At 42.9% G+C, this 21,064-nt stretch overlaps 1 protein-coding gene across 1 annotated transcript in view; it reads right to left on the reverse strand.

Annotated features, from left to right (window-relative positions):
- plch1 (phospholipase C, eta 1) overlaps positions 1-21,064 on the reverse strand; it is a 300,261-nt gene that overhangs the window by 94,787 nt on the left and 184,410 nt on the right. The window contains 2 exon segments of the mRNA XM_060924490.1: positions 10,051-10,146; positions 19,628-19,799. Coding sequence (XP_060780473.1) covers positions 10,051-10,146; positions 19,628-19,799 — 268 coding nt within the window.

The raw sequence follows: 21,064 nt of genomic DNA on the forward strand, positions 1-21,064 counted from the left end.
GAGTCCACCATCAGAAGAACACTGAACAACAATGGTGTGCATGGCAGGGTTGCAAGGAGAAAGCCACTGCTCTCCAAAAAGAACATTGCTGCTCATCTGCAGTTTGATAAAGATCATGTGGACAAGCCAGAAGGCTATTGGAAAAATGTTTTGTGGATGGATGAGACCAAAATAGAACTTTTTGGTTTAAATGAGAAGCGTTATGTTTGGAGAAAGAAAAACACTGCATTCCAGCATAAGAACCTTATCCCATCTGTGAAACATGGTGGTGGTAGTATCATGGTTTGGACCTGTTTTGCTGCATCTGGGCCAGGACGGCTTACCATCATTGATGGAACAATGAATTCTGAATTATACCAGCGAATTCTAAAGGAAAATGTCAGGACATCTGTCCATGAACTGACTCTCAAGAGAAGGTGGGTCATGCAGCAAGACAACGACCCTAAGCACACAAGTCGTTCTACCAAAGAATGGTTAAAGAAGAATAAAGTGAATGTTTTGGAATGGCCAAGTCAAAGTCCTGACCTTAATCCAATGGAAATGTTGTGGAAGGACCTGAAGCGAGCAGTTCATGTGAGGAAACCCACCAACATCCCAGAGTTGAAGCTGTTCTGTACGGAGGAACGGGCTAAAATTCCTCCAAGCCGGTGTGCAGGATTGATCAACAGTTACCGCAAACGTTTAGTTGCAGTTATTGCTGCACAAGGGGGTCACACCAGATACTGAAAGCAAAGGTTCACATACTTTTACCACTCACAGATATGTAATATTGGATCATTTTCCTCAGTAAATAAATGACCAAGTATAATATTTTTGTCTCGTTTGTTTAACTGGGTTCTCTTTATCTACTTTTAGGACTTGTGTGAAAATCTGATGATGTTTTAGGTCATATTTATGCAGAAATATAGAAAATTCGAAAGGGTTCACAAACTTTCGAGCACCACTGTACCTTCCACTAAAAATGCATCAGCATGTCACCCTTTTAGTGATTTGATTTCATATATTTCCTGATGTGCCTGGAAGTAATTACTGGCTACAGCAATAATGTCATGTTTATATATGACCCCCCAAAAAATAAAAGAGAAATTAATTTTCATGGAAGACTGAATGAATAAATAAATAAATAAATAAATAAATACAGGAACATCTCATCTCATTATCTGTAGCTGCTTTGTCCTGTTCTACAGGGTCGCAGGCAAGCTGGAGCCTATCCCAGCTGACTACGGGCGAAAGGCGGGGTACACCCTGGACAAGTCGCCAGGTCATCACAGGGCTGACACATAGACACAGACAACCATTCACACTCACATTCACACCTACGCTCAATTTAGAGTCACCAGTTAACCTAACCTGCATGTCTTTGGACTGTGGGGGAAACCGGAGCACCTGGAGGAAACCCACTCGGACATGGGGAGAACATGCAAACCCCACACAGAAAGGCCCTCGCCGGCCACGGGGCTCGAACCCGGACCTTCTTGCTGTGAGGTGACAGCGCTAACCACTACACCACCGTGCCGCCCTACAGGAACATTATGGTAAGAAAAAAAAACCTGCAAATGATGACCATTATTCTACATGACTTGACCTGGAAACAATTTACAGTATTGATCCAGAGCAGTAAGGCTGAGATGATTGACTTTCTGCTCAGTGCCAGTGAGATGGCAGCGTGGGTTACACAACATTTTTAGACAGATGGGAAAAACCTCGAGTTTTTCCGTCTTGATCAATGAAGTCTAAAGATTACACAGATTCTTTAGAGAGTTTCGCTTTCAGGCAGCTCCAAAATGAGTGTCGAGACAAATGCATCCACAGTTTCAGACTTGAGGCACAAGAAGAAGTTTGAAAGGAGTGGATAGAGAATGGGGTCAGGAAAGAAAAACATTTAAAAAAAAGTAAAAATTTCAGAGTCATTCCACATTTAAGTACAGCTAAATCCATGGGGAAGCCATTGCCTGATGGTTACAGAAGTAGCTTTGGGACCAAAAGGTTGCTGATTTGATTCTCTGGACCAGCAGGAATGGCTGAAGTGCCCTTGAGCAAGGCACCGAACCCCCAACTGCCCTCCAGGCTGCTGTGGGTATGTTGTAAGTCGCTCTGGATAAGAGCATCTGCTAAATGCCTGTAATGTAATGTAAATCTTTGACTCTTATGAGCGAAGTTGATTGCGGTTGATCTCTAAAGAATAATTGTGTCGTCACATGTCACATTTTTGTGTGCGCTGATTGAGTAAACTGAAATTTGATATGCATATGCATCAATGTCAAGTATAACCCAAATTAAGCTGAGATTAGAACTTGACTGCGATCACGCATGACATCACGTTTGCATGTATTTTAACAAACACACAGAGCTTGAGTGTGGTTTATAAGTGTCAAGGTGATGGGTAACTTTTAGTGCAATGTTGCCGGGCAATTGTGCTTCGACACTTTCCCATTGAGATTGGGCAACATAATTTCTATCTGAACAATTTCGATCATTTTGGGCAACTTTTTTTTATTAAATCATCCAATCAGAGTGCTAGCAGTGAATCACATGACCACCTGATGGCGGCGTCTCTCTCCGGCAGTGGAGAGAAGAAAATCAAGACAACTTGTATCTTTTTATGCCAGTAAGTTGTCATGTGTAAACCCAAAGTAGTGAATTTACCTCATCGAATGCGTAGAAAACAAACAGACATCTATTTTTATGCTCAGGTTGTAATTAAGACAGTGATTTTATTTTTTTCAGCTGAGTGTAAACTGCTGTTAGCGCCGTAACCACTGCTCCATAGAGATTGAATGGGATTTAGCTAACTAGTAGTGGCTTTTGTTAACATAGTTGAAAGTTATCGCTAGTTATGTAGGGATAATGTTAGCTCTCTTGCGTCAAGTTAAAAGTGATGGGCAGCTCATGATTATTATTTTTTTTTTTTTGGTGAGTTGTAATAGGACGGCACGGTGGTGTAGTGGTTAGCGCTGTCGCCTCACAGCAAGAAGGTCCGGGTTCGAGCCCCGTGGCCGGCGAGGGCCTTTCTGTGTGGAGTTTGCATGTTCTCCCCGTGTCCGCGTGGGTTTCCTCCGGGTGCTCCGGTTTCCCCCACAGTCCAAAGACATGCAGGTTAGGTTAACTGGTGACTCTAAATTGAGCGTAGGTGTGAATGTGAGTGTGAATGGTTGTCTGTGTCTATGTGTCAGCCCTGTGATGACCTGGCGACTTGTCCAGGGTGTACCCCGCCTTTCGCCCGTAGTCAGCTGGGATAGGCTCCAGCTCGCCTGCGACCCTGTAGAAGGATAAAGCGGCTAGAGATAATGAGATGAGAATGAGATGAGATAATGAGATGAGATGAGTTGTAATAGAGATTATCAAACTTATCGTTAAATCTAATTCACATACAGATAATATGCACTACTTGTGGAACCCAAGGGCAAAACAGGACAAACTTCAGGATCTAAAACAGAAAGAAAGCCTTTCAGGAGCTCCGTCACACCCTTTTCCTCCTCAGCAGTCGTCTCCTGGTCCATGTCCTTTTGTCTTTTTTGCTGAGATGAGAATTAAACGATGATGTTTTTGTGATGTACAGGTGCTGGTCATATAATTAGAATATCATGAAAAAGTTTATTTATTTCAGTAATTCCATTCAAAAAGTGAAACTTCATCTCATCTCATTATCTGTAGCCGCTTTATCCTGTTCTACAGGGTCGCAGGCAAGCTGGAGCCTATCCCAGCTGACTATGGGCGAAAGGCGGGGTACACCCTGGACAAGTCACCAGGTCATCACAGGGCTGACACATAGACACAGACAACCATTCACACTCACATTCACACCTACGGTCAATTTAGAGTCACCAGTTAACCTAACCTGCATGTCTTTGGACTGTGGGGGAAACCAGAGCACCCGGAGGAAACCCACGCAGACACGGGGAGAACATGCAAACTCCGCACAGAAAGGCCCTCGCCAGCCACGGGGCTCGAACCCGGACCTTCTTGCTGTGAGGCGACAGCGCTAACCACTACACCACCGTGCCGCCCAAAGTGAAACTTGTATAGACCCCTTCGCAGTAAACGTCATTCATACGTAAGCGGAAATTGCGCGCGCAGCCTGGACCCAAAAAAGACTCAGCGATGCCTAGTTGTTGTGTTTTCGGGTGTCAGAATCGTAGCAGTGATGGGGTTAAAATGTACAGAATTCCAGCAGGGTCTCACCCATTCCAAAAAAATCACCGACGTCTATGGCTACAAGCCATCAAACGTGTAGACTGGGATGAAAGCACCATCAAAAATGCGCGGGTTTGCAGCGCCCACTTCATCACAGGTAAGATCAGGCTATTTATTAAATCTTTCTTTTTTATTCTTTCTAGTCTTCGTTTACTGATGTAGCAAAATACTTTGGTAACATTTGTCTGATTAGCTGGGTCATAGTTACACAATGTAATGAATATTGTTAGCATGTTAACTTAGCTTTGCATGCAATTTTGTTTGTAGGAGAGGTCTCGCTTGAGTCAAGCAGTCCAGGTTTTGTGCCATCATTATTTGTGTATGCCGAAAATCACAATTTTAAAGCAAGGATGGAAAGGTAAAATTGTGTGCCCTCACTCTAAATGCCAACTTACTGTACGTTGACTGCTCTAACCTAGCTCCCGCCCCGTTCAGTTTCATTTCTGCTCTCTGCCTCTCGCTTTTTACGCAGCTCTGATTTCTCTTAGCTGCACTCTTTACACTATCATTCCTTTCATGCCATTACCTCCTGCAAATTGCTGTTTAGTGTTGGGATTTGCTGTTGTAGCTAAAGCCACATTGCCATCACATCACTGGCATAATTTGATTAAAACAAAATGAATATGAATGGCCCATTGTTAATCAAGTTGTACATGCCCGCACATAACAATCATATGCGTGTAAAGACTTGTAGGCACGAAGTTTTTCGTGGGTGTACACTGAAGTCTTGTCAATAAGGTACGAGTATATATCTGGCCATTGTATACCAGGGAACTTACTAACATCGTCCGTCCACTCTTTAATTAAATACGGATCCGGTAGGCGATGTCCACTTGTTAGAGTTAACTTATTTATGTAGCGTTCTCGATCTTGTAACGAGAATTGTTTGGCATAATCTGACAGCTCATAATGCCGGTCTATAGGCAGCGCCATTGTTTCTGGGTCCAGGCTGCGCGCGTATCCTGGCAACGGTCGGTTTGTTTACAAACATGCGAAGGGGTCTATATTATATTCATTCATTACACACAGACTGATATATTTCAAATGTTTATTTCTTTTAATTTTGATGATTATAACTGACAACTAATGAAAATCCCAAATTCAGTATCTCAGAAAATTAGAATATTACTTAAGACCAATACAATAAAAGGATTTTTAGAAATGTTGGCCAACTGAAAAGTATGAACATGAAAAGTATGAGCATGTACAGCACTCAATACTTAGTTGGGGCTTCTTTTGCCTGAATTATTGCAGCAATGCGGCGTGGCATGGAGTCGATCAGTCTGTGGCACTGCTCAGGTGTTATGAGAGCCCAGGTTGCTCTGATAGTGGCCTTCAGCTCTTCTGTATTGTTGGGTCTGGCGTATTGCATCTTCCTCTTCACAATACCCCATAGATTTTCTATGGGGTTAAGGTCAGGCGAGTTTGCTGGCCAATTAAGAACAGGGATACCATGGTCCTTAAACCAGGTACTGGTAGCTTTGGCACTGTGTGCACGTGCCAAGTCCTGTTGGAAAATGAAATCTGCATCTCCATAAAGTTGGTCAGCAGCAGGAAGCATGAAGTGCTCTAAAACTTCCTGGTAGACGACTGCGTTGACCTTGGACCTCAGAAAACACAGTGGACCAACACCAGCAGATGACATGGCACCCCAAACCATCACTGACTGTGGAAACTTTACACTGGACCTCAAGCAACGTGGATTCTGTGCCTCTCCTCTCTTCCTCCAGACTCTGGGACCTTGATTTCCAAAGGAAATGCAAAATTTACTTTCATCAGAGAACATAACTTTGGACCACTCAGCAGCAGTCCAGTCCTTTTTGTCTTTAGCCCAGGCGAGACGCTTCTGACGCTGTCCCTTGTTCAAGAGTGGCTTGACACAAGGAATGTGACAGCTGAAACCCATGTCTTGCATACGTCTGTGCGTGGTGGTTCTTGAAGCACTGACTCCAGCTGCAGTCCACTCTTTGTGAATCTCCCCCACGTTTTTGAATGGGTTTTGTTTCACAATCCTCTCCAGGGTGCGGTTATCCCTATTGCTTGTACACTTTTTTCTACCACGTCTTTTCCTTCCCTTCGCCTCTCTATTACCCTGTCCACACTAGGGATTTTGTACCGATACGAAACTACTTTCATACCGCAACACCTGTCCACACTAGCAACTATACCAGTACTGTAGCGGTATAACTGCATCGGTACGAAACCCACAAATGTATGGGTTTCGTACCGGTACAGTATTGGTACTGTAGCGCTTCGCTGTAGTGTGGACAGATGAAGCGGCTCTGTATCGATACAAATATAATGCGCATGCGCAAAGTCACACACCTCAATCGATGTCTTCGCTGAATAAAATAGTGAAGAACGGAGATTCGTTTTCTTTGTTTCTTTCTCAACTGCCTCGCATGTTTTATACGATTCGACTGAATAAATGACCACCAGAAATACAGACTGTACATTGACAACAAAAAGCACAACACGTTGTTTCATCCGTACGGAAGCCGAGAGAGGCCCTTCATATAATCCTTTTTTTTATTCACCTTGTTATCCCGAGATAACGACATAATTAATTCAGGATCTCGAGAAAACAACACAACTAATTCGAGATCTCGAGAAAACAAAACAATTATTCCGTGATCTCGAGAAAACAAAACAATTATTCCGTGATCTCGAGTAAACAGCTGAGAAATGGTTCATTCAGGTGCGCCAAGAGACTTGTGATATGCTGACTTTGGGGCTATTTCTCATTCTGTATAGATGCAACTTTAGTCATTAGAATGTCTGGAATAATCGATCACCTAATAAGGCAATATTTTGATCAGGGGTTGACACAGGGAGAGATTGCATTAAGTCTTTTAATAAGGGATCATTTCAAAATTAGTCCACGGCACCTCCGCAGAAGACTGGCCCGGCTTCATCTCTACCGACGGAGATACAGTGATCCAGCTGAGATCATGAAATAATTGTTTTGTTTTCTCAAGATCTCAAAATAACGGATGCCATATATTCTCGGAAGGAAGTTACTCGGTAACAACGGAAACATTTCGCGCACGCGCATTTCAACTACCGTGAAAGAAAACCGCAAACATTTCTCGCTAGTGTGGACAGATGCACTAAACTGTACCGGTATACTTTGTATCAATACAGTTATACCACTTTCGTACCGGTATAAGTGTGAACACAGCACTAATGTGCTTGGACACAGAGCTCTGTGAACAGCCAGCCTCTTTAGCAATGACCTTTTGTGTCTTGCCCTCCTTGTGCAAGGTGTCAATGGTCTTCTTTTGGACAACTGTGTCAAGTCAGCAGTCTTCCCCATGATTGTGTCGCCTACAGAACGAGACTGAGAGACCATTTAAAGGCCTTTGCAGGGGTTTTGAGTTAATTCGCTGATTAGAGTGCAGCACCAGGTGTCTTCGATACTGAACCTTTTCACAATATTCTAATTTTTTGAGATACTGAATTTGGGGTTTTCATTAGCTGTCAGTTATAATCATCAAAATTAAAAGAAATAAACATTTGAAATATATCAGTCTGTGTGTAATGAATGAATATAATATACAAGTTTCACTTTTTGAATGGAATTACTGAAATAAATCAACTTTTTCATGATATTCTAATTATATGACCAGCACCTGTATGTGTCAGTTATTAGTTATAGCATATGTGATTGAGGCGAGTTTTTAAAGAGATTTATAAAGTGTTTATTATTAACTTATTATTTGTTATTTTGACTTATAAATGTTAAAATAATGGTAAATTATCTTTTGACCACAGGATCGATTCAGTTTTGTTCCATAACTTGGTTCTTACTTGAGCGAAATAAATAAAGGCTGAAGCCAAGACAAAAGTAATACACTACCGTTCAAAAGTTTGGGGTCACTTTGAAATGTCCTTATTTTTGAAAGAAAAGCACTGTTCTTTTCAATGAAGATCACTTTAAACTAATCAGAAATCCACTCTATACATTGCTAATGTGCTAAATGACTATTCTAGCTGCAAATGTCTGGTTTTTGGTGCAATATCTCCATAGGTGTATTGAGGTTTTTCACCCACGTGACCAAGTCATGTGATGCATCGTGAGGCTGCCATTTTGGACGTCACGGCTCGAATCAGTTTGAATGCGAGGAAGGCGACAAATGAAAAACATAAAAGAAAAAGGAGCGAGATGCAGAAAACACCTTCACTATCCAGCGACGTAGGGCATTTACAGGGCGAGCAGAGGGAGAGGTATTTGCAAAAATTGAGGTTAGCAGGCTTAGAGAACGACGTTTACCTGCTTCCACCAGGATTGTTCACTGACGTACGGAAGTACACGAAGCCCTCGTCTTTACCTGACTTCGGCCCACATGGTCTGTATACCTATGTCGTTAAAAACCCATCGCCATACACAGGTATTGATCTGAAAGCGTATAAGAGTTTGGATGCCTACAAATATTTTGTGTCAGGCTGGGTAACATGCCTACATCAGCGGGTCGTCCCTGGAGCCGGTGGTCGCCATCTTATTACAGCTAAGGTTTGTTCACATTTTCATTTACTTTCGGTCCTCAGGATAAACAAAATGTTATTAAATGTCATTGAAATAACTTCTTAGTCTGTTGAGACATGGCCCGTTATAAATTTGCTGTTACCAGGCAATGACCAAGAACTGTATTATTAGGGTCGGTGTCTGTGTTGTAGCAGTGTACTAGCAGCTAGCTGTTAGCACTAGCTAATGTCAACAACATAGTAGCTAGTATTTACGTTCAGTCATTTGGATGACTGTTAAAATCTTTCAGTCTCAAGTTTTTCCTTTACTGTATTTACTAGTTTACTGTAATTATGATCCGGCAGCTATTTACACCGGATCCAGTGTAAATAGCTGCCGGAGCGCGCTCCGGCTTGCTCCCCCTCAAATTAATTTGAGGGGGAGCAAGCCGGAGCGCGCTCCGGAACCTCGGCCGGAGCACTCCGGGAGCAAGCCGGAGCGTGCTGCTTAATTTGAGGGGGAGCAAGCCGGAGCGTGCTGCTTAATTTGAGGGGGAGCAAGCCGGAGTGCGCTCCGGAACCTCGGCCGGAGCACTCCGGGAGCAAGCCGGAGCGCGCTGCTTAATTTGAGGGGGAGCAAGCCGGAGCGCGCTGCTTAATTTGAGGGGGAGCAAGCCGGAGCGTGCTCCGGCAGCTATTTACACTGGATCCGGTGTCTGTAACACGTTTTTTTTCAAGCTGGTTCTCCCTCTCTGTCTGCAGCGTTAGTATGTAGCTTGACCTTCAAAATGGCGGACACCGGGGCATCACGTGACCCTGTGACATCAGGTGAAAAACCTCAATAGAGGCCCATTTCCAGCAACTATCACTCCAGTGTTCTAATGGTACAATGTGTTTGCTCATTGCCTCAGAAGGCTAATGGATGATTAGAAAACCCTTGTACAATCATGTTAGCACAGCTGAAAACAGTTGAGCTCTTTAGAGAAGCTATAAAACTGACCTTCCTTTGAGCAGATTGAGTTTCTGGAGCATCACATTTGTGGGGTCGATTAAATGCTCAAAATGGCCAGAAAAATGTCTTGACTATATTTTCTATTCATTTTACAACTTATGGTGGGAAATAAAAGTGTGACTTTTCATGGAAAACACAAAATTGTCTGGGTGACCCCAAACTTTTGAACAGTAGTGTAGCTGTAAATGTTTCGGTGTCCATCTTTGCACCGTCTGTCACCCTGGCAATAGATTTGCTCTTCTCTGATTGGTTGTTGCTAACGCTCTTTTGCCCTAATTAGTTGCCCTGTGTCTCACCTGGTTGCCCATTACCGGCAACACTGCACAAAGTTGCCCCGTGTATCATCACCTTAAGTGTGTATGTTTTCCCAAAGGCCTTACTGTACTGTTCTTCAGTTTGAAATCATCCTCAATCTCATCTGCACTATCATCGTCTGAAACCTCCCCCTCCTCGGCATCTGCAGACAGACGCTTTCCCTGCAGAGAGACAGAAAGCAAGAATGAGAGACATTCCATTGTAGCTTTGACAGTAATCACCCTAAATCAAATAAAACTGCTCTAAAAGACATAAACACAGAGGGTGGGTTAACGCTGTGAAAACTATACATATGATGTCTATAATCTAAACTGGAATTAGATCTTTGATTAGTTCATCACAAATCAAAACAGAAAGACAGAAGCAGAGGATGAGTGTGAATTTCCATGAATAAATATTAGTCAAAGATTTTATATTATATATAAAATAATAAAGTAATCCTTAGACCCAAGAGTGCTCAAACTAGCAGCAATAATACAACAAAATAAAGAGAAAATACTTCAATTTGTACGCATAATTTTATTGCACATGACAAGCGACTTGCACTCTCATCAGGTGCGGCAAGAATATCGATACACAGCTGCTTTTATACTCAAAAGGTGTTAGCTAAAATAAACCTACTAGCGTGCCAGCATGTGCTGGCTAGTTCATTGCGCTTATTTAGCGTGCCTAGATGTGGTTTGCATACAATATAATATTTTTCTGCAAGGCACAAGTTACAGCGCTTAGTGCGATTATTATATGCCGGGGCGCATGCTACGTATAATGTCCCATGTCAGTGTGTAATTTTCTCCGGATTCCTTTAGAATCCATACACTACCGTTCAAAAGTTTGGGGTCACCCAGACAATTTTGTGTTTTCCATGAAAAGTCACACTTTTATTTCCCACCATAAGTTGTAAAATGAATAGAAAATATAGTCGAGACATTTTTCTGGCCATTTTGAGCATTTAATCGACCCCACAAATGTGATGCTCCAGAAACTCAATCTGCTCAAAGGAAGGTCAGTTTTATAGCTTCTCTAAAGAGCTCAACTGTTTTCAGCTGTGCTAACATGATTGTACAAGGGTTTTCTAATCATCCATTAGCCTTCTGAGGCAATGAGCAAACACATTGTACCATTAGAACACTGGAGTGAGAGTTGCTGGAAATGGGCCTCTATACACCTATGGAGATATTGCACCAAAAACCACACATTTGCAGCTAGAATAGTCATTTACCACATTAGCAATGTATAGAGTGGATTTCTGATTAGTTTAAAGTGATCTTCATTGAAAAGAACAGTGCTTTTCTTTCAAAAATAAGGAACTTTCAAAGTGACCCCAAACTTTTGAACGGTAGTGTATATGTGGCAGATAACAGAATCCAGGGACACGTGTCGGCCCGGGGGCATTTTGAGTTATTGACAGATTCAGAAAGTCCAGTTTCTAAGCTTTCCAATGATGCCTTCCATGTGGAGATCTGACAATATTTGAAGAATGTGTGGCCTTTTGAAAGTGTATACTTCTTAAAACAGAAAAGGGAGAAAATCGCCCTCAAAGTTTTCCATCTCAGCTACTCTGGGTGTAGGGCGGGCACATAATGCTGCTCATTTGCATGACATTAAGGAAAGCCACACCCCCTACGAGCTAGCACGATGCTACTTTCATGTAAACAAAGATCACCACGTCAATTTTCCTTCCATGCAGAGTATGCCCAACACAATTATGAAGTACAAAAATAAGTCCTAAAGTATACTTTAACGTTTTGTGGTTGAAAAATTACTCACACCGTAAGAAAGAAAGAGAGCACGATGATGACACAACTAACACAACGCTAGTTTCATGTAAAGCCTCGGTCACAACCGGCCGTATGGTATGTGCTCCTACGGCCGGTCTACATGCAAGAAACGCACGAGAGCGCGCGTGTGAAAAGCACGAGAGCGCGCATGTGTTGTGCTGATTTTCGAGCCGCAGACCGGCCGCAGACCGGCCGCAGAGGTTCTTTGTCATGTCAAACAAACTCTACGGGCGCTTACGTTTTTTTCAGGTTGCAAGACAAACTTACGGCCAACGCGCGTCTTTCTCCGTGAACAAAAAAAAAAAAACGCAGCGATTTGGGAAACGCCAAAAATCACACGGCCAAAAAATCGTATGTCCGGTTGTGACCTAGGCTTAACCAAACCACAACACTCTCCGTTACATGCAAAAATAACCACACAGCCTTAGATTAATAAACTTACCCCATCAGAAAGAGAAACGGCGCCTTGCACACACCAATGCCTCCGATGGAATGTAATCCTAGAACGGTCCGTGTATCATCCGATCATTCAAGTATTCCATTCAGTCTGGAAAACGAGGTTGCGGGTTTTTTTGCTAGAAATGTTTATCTCCGATGTAAATACCGTGTGTCTGTTTGCTTCGCGGTGTTTGCTCCTCTGCGCTCTGTTTAGTAACTCATTCCATAGTGAAATCACACGCCTGTATGCAGTTAAGTAGCCATGAGCTCAACTTGTATCATACAGCTGATTCGCGGGAAAAAAAACAAAAGACTTGAATCATCATGTGAATGGCCCAAATGGCAATTTACCCACACACCCCAGCAGGCTACAGTCCTGACAAAAACGAGACAATTTGCAACAAAAAATGTATGCTTTTCCAACAAAACAATCTATTATCTGAAATACTGATTGCATTCTTCAAGATCTCAACTTGCACATGATGGAAAAAAACAAAAATCACAAATTTCGGAAAAAAAAATGCTTCTTTTGCGATTATCTCGGATTCGTTTCGGCTGACATGTGTCCCTGGATTCGGTGTTTGCTCAGCTCTGTCGCATGACGCTTGCCCACGTGACGGAATGACGCAGTGTGGTTGTTGTAGCGTGACTTGAATGTATCCCCCGTAAGCCCGACATAGGTTTCCTTACCGCGCTCGCTCTCAGTGGTGGCTTGATAAATAACATTCCTTGTAAGGCACACACTGTTGAGGGGGCAGGTCATCTTATTGCGGCAGTTACACATCTTGGGTGGTTCCAATGTTTCCATCAGTATTTTCTTGTTGTGTGCGCTGATTTTGGCGGCCAGACTTGGCATACAGGAATAACTCAACTTGAGGGTGTTCTTGTTGAAAATCCTGGCCAGGGGATGCCCACATCTAAAGCAATCCTTGATTGTTGCGAGGAATTTTCTCCCCACGTTTGTTTTGACCTGTTTGTTGTAAGGGGGGGTTAAACCACGTTATCTTCTGGCCACAATTTCAGCTGGTGCGGAGTCTTTGGGCATTGGCCGTATCAAAGCGTAGGCAGTGCCCATAGCCGCTACTATCAAGGGCATGTTGGTATTGTGGCGCCAGTCTGTCGAAACATTCGGCGGACGAAGATATTTCGTCGAGGTGTTTGTTTACCCCTACTGGAATGTTCTTGGTGATGGTAGGGGGGTGGTTGCTTTCCTTGTGTACATACAGTGGGATGTTGTTAGGTTTAGCGTAGGGCTCATATGATTGCTTATTAAGATCTAGAGTCACATCCATGAAAAGCGCCGAGGCCATCATCTCTATACAGGCCCACGCGCCCACGGGAAGTTGATGTAAAAAGGAACGTTCCCACGAGCTCACACGTTTCTGCCCCATCGTACGACCCTATTGTGACGTCGAAGCAGTCTTGGGAGTCTCTCTTTATCCAAGCGTTGTTATTGCTGAACAGCAAAGATTGTTTGGCATGCAAGATTATTTCTTTGTCTTCGGCGCTTATGTTGGTGTACGCAGCCGCAAAGTCAAGTGCCTTAATTAGGAGCTCTCGTGAGATGGATGGATAAAAGTTCACGATATCAAAGGCAATAAAATAACAATTGTTCTTGTTTGGGATGGCATTAAACCAGTCTAGCGTGGCCTTTGTGTTTTTCCATTGGAGGATGCCTGTTTTGCTAGTTATATCTGTATTTATTCTATCCAGGATCTTCTTACTGATTATGCCCATTTCTGATTTGGTGGGGTTTATAAGACGGCATGTCGGATTGTTGACAAAGCTTTCTTTATGATCCTTCAAGGTAATAAAGGCGTCTTTATGTGCTAGAGATTCGATACGGTCATCTAATTCGAGGTGGTTGGCGATGGATTTTGCCTTGGTGTTGATTTGCTGTTCGAGGTTTCCAGGTGCCTTCTTATCTTCCTTTTCGATAGACTTTTTTATGAGCGCCTTGTAATCGTCCGGCGGTAGCCTGTAAAAGTTGGTGGTTTTGTCAGCGGGGACGTACACGTGTGTGTCTGAGTTGATGGTATCGATGTATTTTGACAAGCACTTCTGGAACTTGGAGGGAGATGAGGATCTGAATTCGATGTTCTGGATGAGCTCCGCCATTCGGTCTTCAAACTCGGCTAATTCCGGTACTTGAGGCGCTGTTCCCTTTGTGCCAAAGCCTTTGTGCCCCCTCAACGGTGCATGCCTTACAAGGAATGTTATTTACCAAGCCACCATTGAGAGCGAGTGCGGTAAGCAAACCTATATCGGGCTTATGGGGGATATATTCAAGTCACGCAACAACCACCACACTGCATCATTCCGTCATGTGGGCAAGCGTCACGCGACAGACCTGAGCAAACATATATGGATTCTAAAGGAATCTGGAGAAAATTACACACTGACATGGGACATTATAGCACGCGCCCCAGCATATAATAATCGCACTAAGTGCTGTAACTTGTGCCTCGCGGAAAAATATTATATTGTATGCAAACCACATCTAGGTACGCTAAATAAGCGCAATCAACTAGCCAGCACATGCTGGCACGCTAGTAGGTTTATTTTAGCTAACACCTTTTGAGTATAAAAGCAGCTGTGTATCGATATTCTTGCCGTACCTGATGAGAGAGCAAGTCGCTTTTGAAACAGGCTTGTCGTGCGCAATAAAATTATGCGTACAAATTGAAGTATTTTCTCTTTATTTTTTTTTTCTCTTTTTTTTTCGTTTCCGTTTCCGGTTGAGAGTTCGTCGTGCGCGTTCTGGCTGCCGCTTCTCACCAGAGCTTTTTCTATTTTCATTTTATTTATTTTTTTTTCCTGTGTGTTTGTGTAGTCTGATGTTTGTTTGAGTGTTTTGTCCGCCGGTTGTGGTGTAGCTCCGGACCTAGTTTTGCGCGTCGGTCCCCTCCAGGCCTTGGTTCGCCGTGGGTGATGCCTGCGTTCCCAGCTATGGACTGCAGTGAGCTCGTTGCTCATTTTAATTCATGGTTGTCCAGCGCTCTGCGCTTTAACGCTTGGCGTGATGTTCCGAGTGATGTTGCTCGGTGGTGTCGCGGCGGCTGTGCAGGCGGTTTGAGGCACACCAGCGCTTTGCGTGGCGGAGCTTCTCTGCTCGCTTTGTGGATCCATGGCGTGGTGTTCGAGTGATGTTGCTGACGGTGTCACGAAGGCGGTGCTGGAGATGTGGGACTCGTTTTCGTGCGCCTTTTGGTGGGACTGTGGCTGCTACAACATGGGAATTACATCCTGACCCCTACTTGGTGGACTTTTTACTTTTTATTTATTATTATTTTTATTTATTTTTTATGTATTTTTTTTCCTTGTCTATAATTGTAAAGCGTCCTTGGGTCTCTTGAAAGGCGCTATATGAATTTAACTTATTATTATTATTATTATTATTATTATTATTATTATTATTATTATTATTATGTTTGTGTGTATATATATATATATATATATATATATATATATATATATATATATATATATATATATATATATATATATATATCCCCATCAGAAATGACCATTTATCTTGCTGACATTCCTGTTTGAAAACGCCTGAGACATTCATTATCGCTGGGTTTGAGTAAACAAGTCTGGCAGGGTGTGGCTGTGTCTCACAAGAAATGAAGCGCCGCTCATTTTTCACCTGTTGATCATGAGACTCTTCCCAGACACTTCATGCTGATTTCATGCAGTCATCAGAGAGAGCAAATTAACATCACCGAGAGCACAGAGCACATCCCTAATGATCAACTGTCTCTTTCACAGCCTTAGTAGAGAGGTGTGAGTCAGACGAGAGAGAGTTTCTGCATTTTAATGGGGTTTAAATTGCTGGATTTCAGTCATGTGACTTTTCTTAGTGGTTTTACCAGAAGTGAAATAGCTGGTGGTCTAACTGGCTGCCGCAATGCAAACAACTAGCGATAACTTCTCAGAGTACGCTCGTAATCTAGAAGCCACTGCTGGCTTTAGATATATTCAGAAGATTGCTATGTGCAATGGAATCGACCCCTACAGTCTGGGAAAGAAGGATTTGTCATACGATCTGGAAAACTACCCTTCAGTCGAGTTCCCCGACATCTCAAACTATCTGGTGTTGCAGACGTCCTTCTACACCGTAAAACAGATGAAAGCGTGGAAGAGTATGGAGGCTTACGACTTTTTTGTACATGGCTGGGTAAAGGACCTCGCTATCAAGTCGCTGCCCAATGAATCCTGGATTGTTTTTCCCCGTGTAAGTATGTTTTTTTTTCAACCTTTTCATTCACATCTTTACAACGAAGCGCTGCAAGTTGAAGTGTAACCAATCAACATTTGGCTTGATTCTCACTTGCGTTGGCTCTTATCTCTCAGCTAAATCATTCACAAAGATCATCAGAAACCCCTTTAAAGACCTGGATCTTAGTTCAACAAGACGGAGAAGTGATCACGGTGCATTGTAACTGTACAGCTGGGGAAGAATTTTGTCACGACCTTCATGCATATGGACTTTGTGAGGAGTGAGGAGTAAATAAAGAAACAGCTGGGGACTTTAGCACTTCATAAATTATTTAGCATGTAATAAATTAGTAACTGTTTGATTGCCATGTGAATGGGCGATGGATTAATGTAAGTGCAGGAAGAGTTTTATTAAAAGCAAACTGGCAAACAGTTCCAAAACTTGAGGCAAAGAGCATCAATAGAAACAGGCAAAAGTCAGGTGAGGCGCAAACAGGATGTACAAGGCAAGGCAAAACGTGATCAGGAAAACAGAAAGCAAAGTCAAGACCAGAGTAGCAAAACAATAGGAGAGTCCTTATATATGCAAGCTGTGATTGCGCTCTGATCAGGAACAGGTGCATGGCAGTTAGTCCTAATGAACTCGAGCGCTGCACTGTACGTGAGCTGCAGTCCGAGGCATGCCGCTACATGGTCTGAGCGCCAACACACGTGGACATGACATCCATTAAGTGACTCATTTTCCAGTTCTATTTTGCAGAGCTGCTAGAGGTCTCTGTGATCCAGTATTGCTAATGAGATGAAAATAAATTGACCCCTTTAGGGGTGGTGATTAAAAAAAAGGAAGGTTTTTGTTCTTATTACTTTTACAATATTTACAGCAAGAGGAATAGATTTGTACTGTGCCCCCGAATAATGCACTGCTTATTAAGTCTGGGGAAATACTTCAAAAAAGAAAATCCAAGCGGGCACAGAGGAAAAACAGGACAGCTGCATTTCAAAAAACTGAAATGCTATGCCTAAACCATAAATGTTGGTACCTCTGCGATCTTTAAATAAAGCAATAAGCCATGAGAGTGTGTATGTTACTCCATTTCACATCGTGCCTAAGAACACACATACTCATGATGAAATCAATGTCATGCACACCTTCACATGGCCTATTGCTTTATTATAATGGCGACAACAACAATATGATAAAATCCAGTGTTTGATAAAAATAGCCTCAATGAGGCTGGAGCTCATACCGGTCAGTGTTGTTGTATGGGAGTTTGAAATCTGATCAATCCTGTGGGAGGAGTAGCGATTTTTATGAAATTGCATAGGACCCTTGTGTAGCTGCATCCATGGTAGGTGGCGCCACCTGGTGAACAATTCTTGTTGATATGTCTTTAGAGTCTTCTGGGTAAGTTTCAGTGAAAACATCCTAGCAGTTTACGAAGAGTCGCGTTTAATATGACGAGTCACGCAAAAATTTCAGACGCCCATAAAATCATAAGTATGACACGTGGCACCACCATCTTGACAAATTTTATGCACACCCACATGGGGAATGTTGGATGTGAATGTGATCTAAATCTGATCAATCCTGTAGGAGGAGTAGAGTTTTTTTGTAAATTGTGGACGGACAACGGCAACAGATGACGCATGATCACATAAGCTCATCCAGCCTGGCCTACAGCCACATGAGCTAAAAATCTATTGAATCTGTTATTAATAATATTCACAATAATTCTTCTGTCAGCCAATGTACCCTGTTAACAATAAGCTTTGGTTACTAAGCAACCTAAGAGGCAAAGATTAAGGTGTTCTATGGAGATGAAACCTAGCACATTAATACAGAATTAAATTCTCATCTCATCTCATTATCCCTAGCCACTTTATCCTGTTCTACAGGGTCACAGGCAAGCTAGAGCCTATCCCAGCTGACTATGGGCGAAAGGCGGGGTACACCCTGGACAAGTCGCCAGGTCATCACAGGGCTGACACATAGGTGGTGTTTACATTAGACCGTATCCGTCTCGTTTTCATCGCGGATGCACTGTCCGTTCACATTAAAACGCCGGGAAACGACTCCACAGGCGGAACAACTTGAATCCGCCAGGGCCCACGTATTCAACCCAGTTCGTATCTGATCCGGTGCTGTGTAAACATTGAGATACGAGGAAACGCAGTGCTGAGCTCTAGCTGACGTCGTCATTGGACAACATCACTGTGACATCCACCTTCCTGATTCGCTGGCATCGTTCATGCCACGTTGGTCATGTGATGCGACTGCTGAAAAACGGCACGGACTTCACTTCCTGCTATTGTTTCCGCCTTGTATCACCTTTTTGTTTTTCATTAAAGAGTATAAAAGTATGAATATAATGCTTTGCTTTGTCATTCTTAATGTTGTTCATGGTAAGATGCAAATACTGCCCATTGTGTAGTTATGATTGTCTTTAGGCTTGACATCCTTCCACTTGCAAGTGGTGAGTGACTTGCGCATGCCCGATATGCACTGGGATCACACACACAGCGGCTCAGTCCCGAATCACTGCTCGTGCGCTTCACTCGCGCGCTCTGTGAGCTGCGCAGGGCCGGAGTGCGCACCCTCCAGAGGGCACTCGCTGTTCAGGGCAGAGTGATTTGGAGCGCAGCCGCTGAGGAGGACGCGCTGAGCCGCACTGACACATTTCAACTTACGTGCCGTCTAATTAGTCATGTGATTAGCGTATCCGTGTATTGGCGTTGCTGTGTGCACGCGAATCTTTTTAAAAACGTTAATCTGATGATCCGCTGATACGGTCTAATGTAAACACCACCATAGACACAGACAACCATTCACACTCACGGTCAATTTAGAGTCACCAGTTAACCTAACCTGCATGTCTTTGGACTGTGGAGGAAACCGGAGCACCCGGAGGAAACCCACGCGGACACGGGGAGAACATGCAAACTCCACACAGAAAGGCCCTCGCCGGCCACAGGGCTCGAACCCAGACCTTCTTGCTGTGAGGTGACAGCGCTAACCACTACTCCACCGTGCCACCCCAGAATTAAATCTTTGTACTAAATACTGTCTCAGGTGTGCTTATATTGAGTATTTTAGAATGGCTTCAGACTGTAGAACCAAAATTATATCTTTTCGAAGAAAAAAAATAACATGAGGTAGAGCGAGAGAGGGAGACAGAGTTGAGCAAAGTATATTTTATCACACCTTAATTAAAATCTTGCCCTTCAGACTGTTGGGACTGGGCAGCTGTTTAGAGTCCTTGGTCAAGATGTTTCCCAAGTCCAGCTTGTCGTTAAAGATCTCCTTCAGGTGCTGAGCGATCTTCTTTTGCTGCTGGACACTACAATGGTTCTCGATGGACAGGATGACCGGGTATCTGAGAGAGAGAGAGAGAGAGAGAGAGAGAGAGAGAGGTTGTTTATTCATGATTAAATAAGTGCAGCTGCTTGATTCTACCTCCTGATTCTACCTCTAAGTGGCAGCCTCACACTGACATTTACAATACTTCCTTTTCCCTTTTTTCAATCTTTTCCATTCTCTCTCATCTTCATCTTTCATCTCTTGGTTTAGCGTGTGACTTCCAAACAAGCAAATCACTCACCAAAATACAGAGCTCAGCTCCATCAAAGCTATCCGCTATCCATCACAGAAATGCTGCTAGCTTTATATTACAAATTAGGAACCACCATCCATGACCAGTGTGTATTTTGTAAGGAATAAACACTTCCTGTCATGCTGATGTAAGAAAACAAGACCATCAATGACGGTATAGCTCACTCTGGCCCCGTCTAGTCCAGAAGGAACGATCTAAAGTGGGCCACCTTGCACAATAAATATTGCAAGCTATATACACTATATACAAGCTATATATAGAAGCGATATCCACCCTAGGAATACCGACCTATTTGCCAGAAAGAATCCAAAACGGCGAGGAATTGACCGAGAAGAAGCGATTTTTGTTGAACTGCTTAAGGCAGTCAGGCTTAATTAGTCCATAACATCATTAATAATTGTAATGAAGCAAATCTGGGTAGACGTTATATGCACCCTAGGTAGCCCTACGTTCATGCCAGAAAGAATCAAAATCGGTGAAGAATTGAGGGAGAAGAAGCGATTTGTGGGGAAACTGCTCATTAGGGATTGATTAATTACTCCATATCTTCATTATTAATTGCAATTATGCAAATTTGTGTAGAAGCTATATGCACCCCAGGCAGACCTACCTTCCTGCCAAAAAGAATAAAAAGCAGTGAAGAACTGAGAGAGAGAAGAAGCGATTTTCATGAAATGTGGATGACACCGGATGATGGAAAACACATGATGGCATGAACTCATCACCTGTCAGCTAGATGAGACAGGTCAACAATGTTCCTGCAGTGGTGCTTGAAAGTTTGTGAACCCTTTAGAATTTTCTATATTTCTGCATAAATATGACCGAAAACAACATCAGATTTTCACACAAGTCCTAAAAGTAGATAAAGAGAATCCAGTTAAACAAATGAGACAAAAATATTACACTTGGTCATTTATTTATTGAGGAAAATGATCCAATATTACATATCTGTGAGTGGCAAAAGTATGTGAACCTCTAGGATTAGCAGTTAATTTGAAGGTTTCGAGTCAGGTGTTTTCAATCAATGG

The sequence above is a fragment of the Neoarius graeffei genome, chromosome 6, assembly GCF_027579695.1.
Source record: "Neoarius graeffei isolate fNeoGra1 chromosome 6, fNeoGra1.pri, whole genome shotgun sequence".
NCBI classification, from domain to species: domain Eukaryota; kingdom Metazoa; phylum Chordata; class Actinopteri; order Siluriformes; family Ariidae; genus Neoarius; species Neoarius graeffei.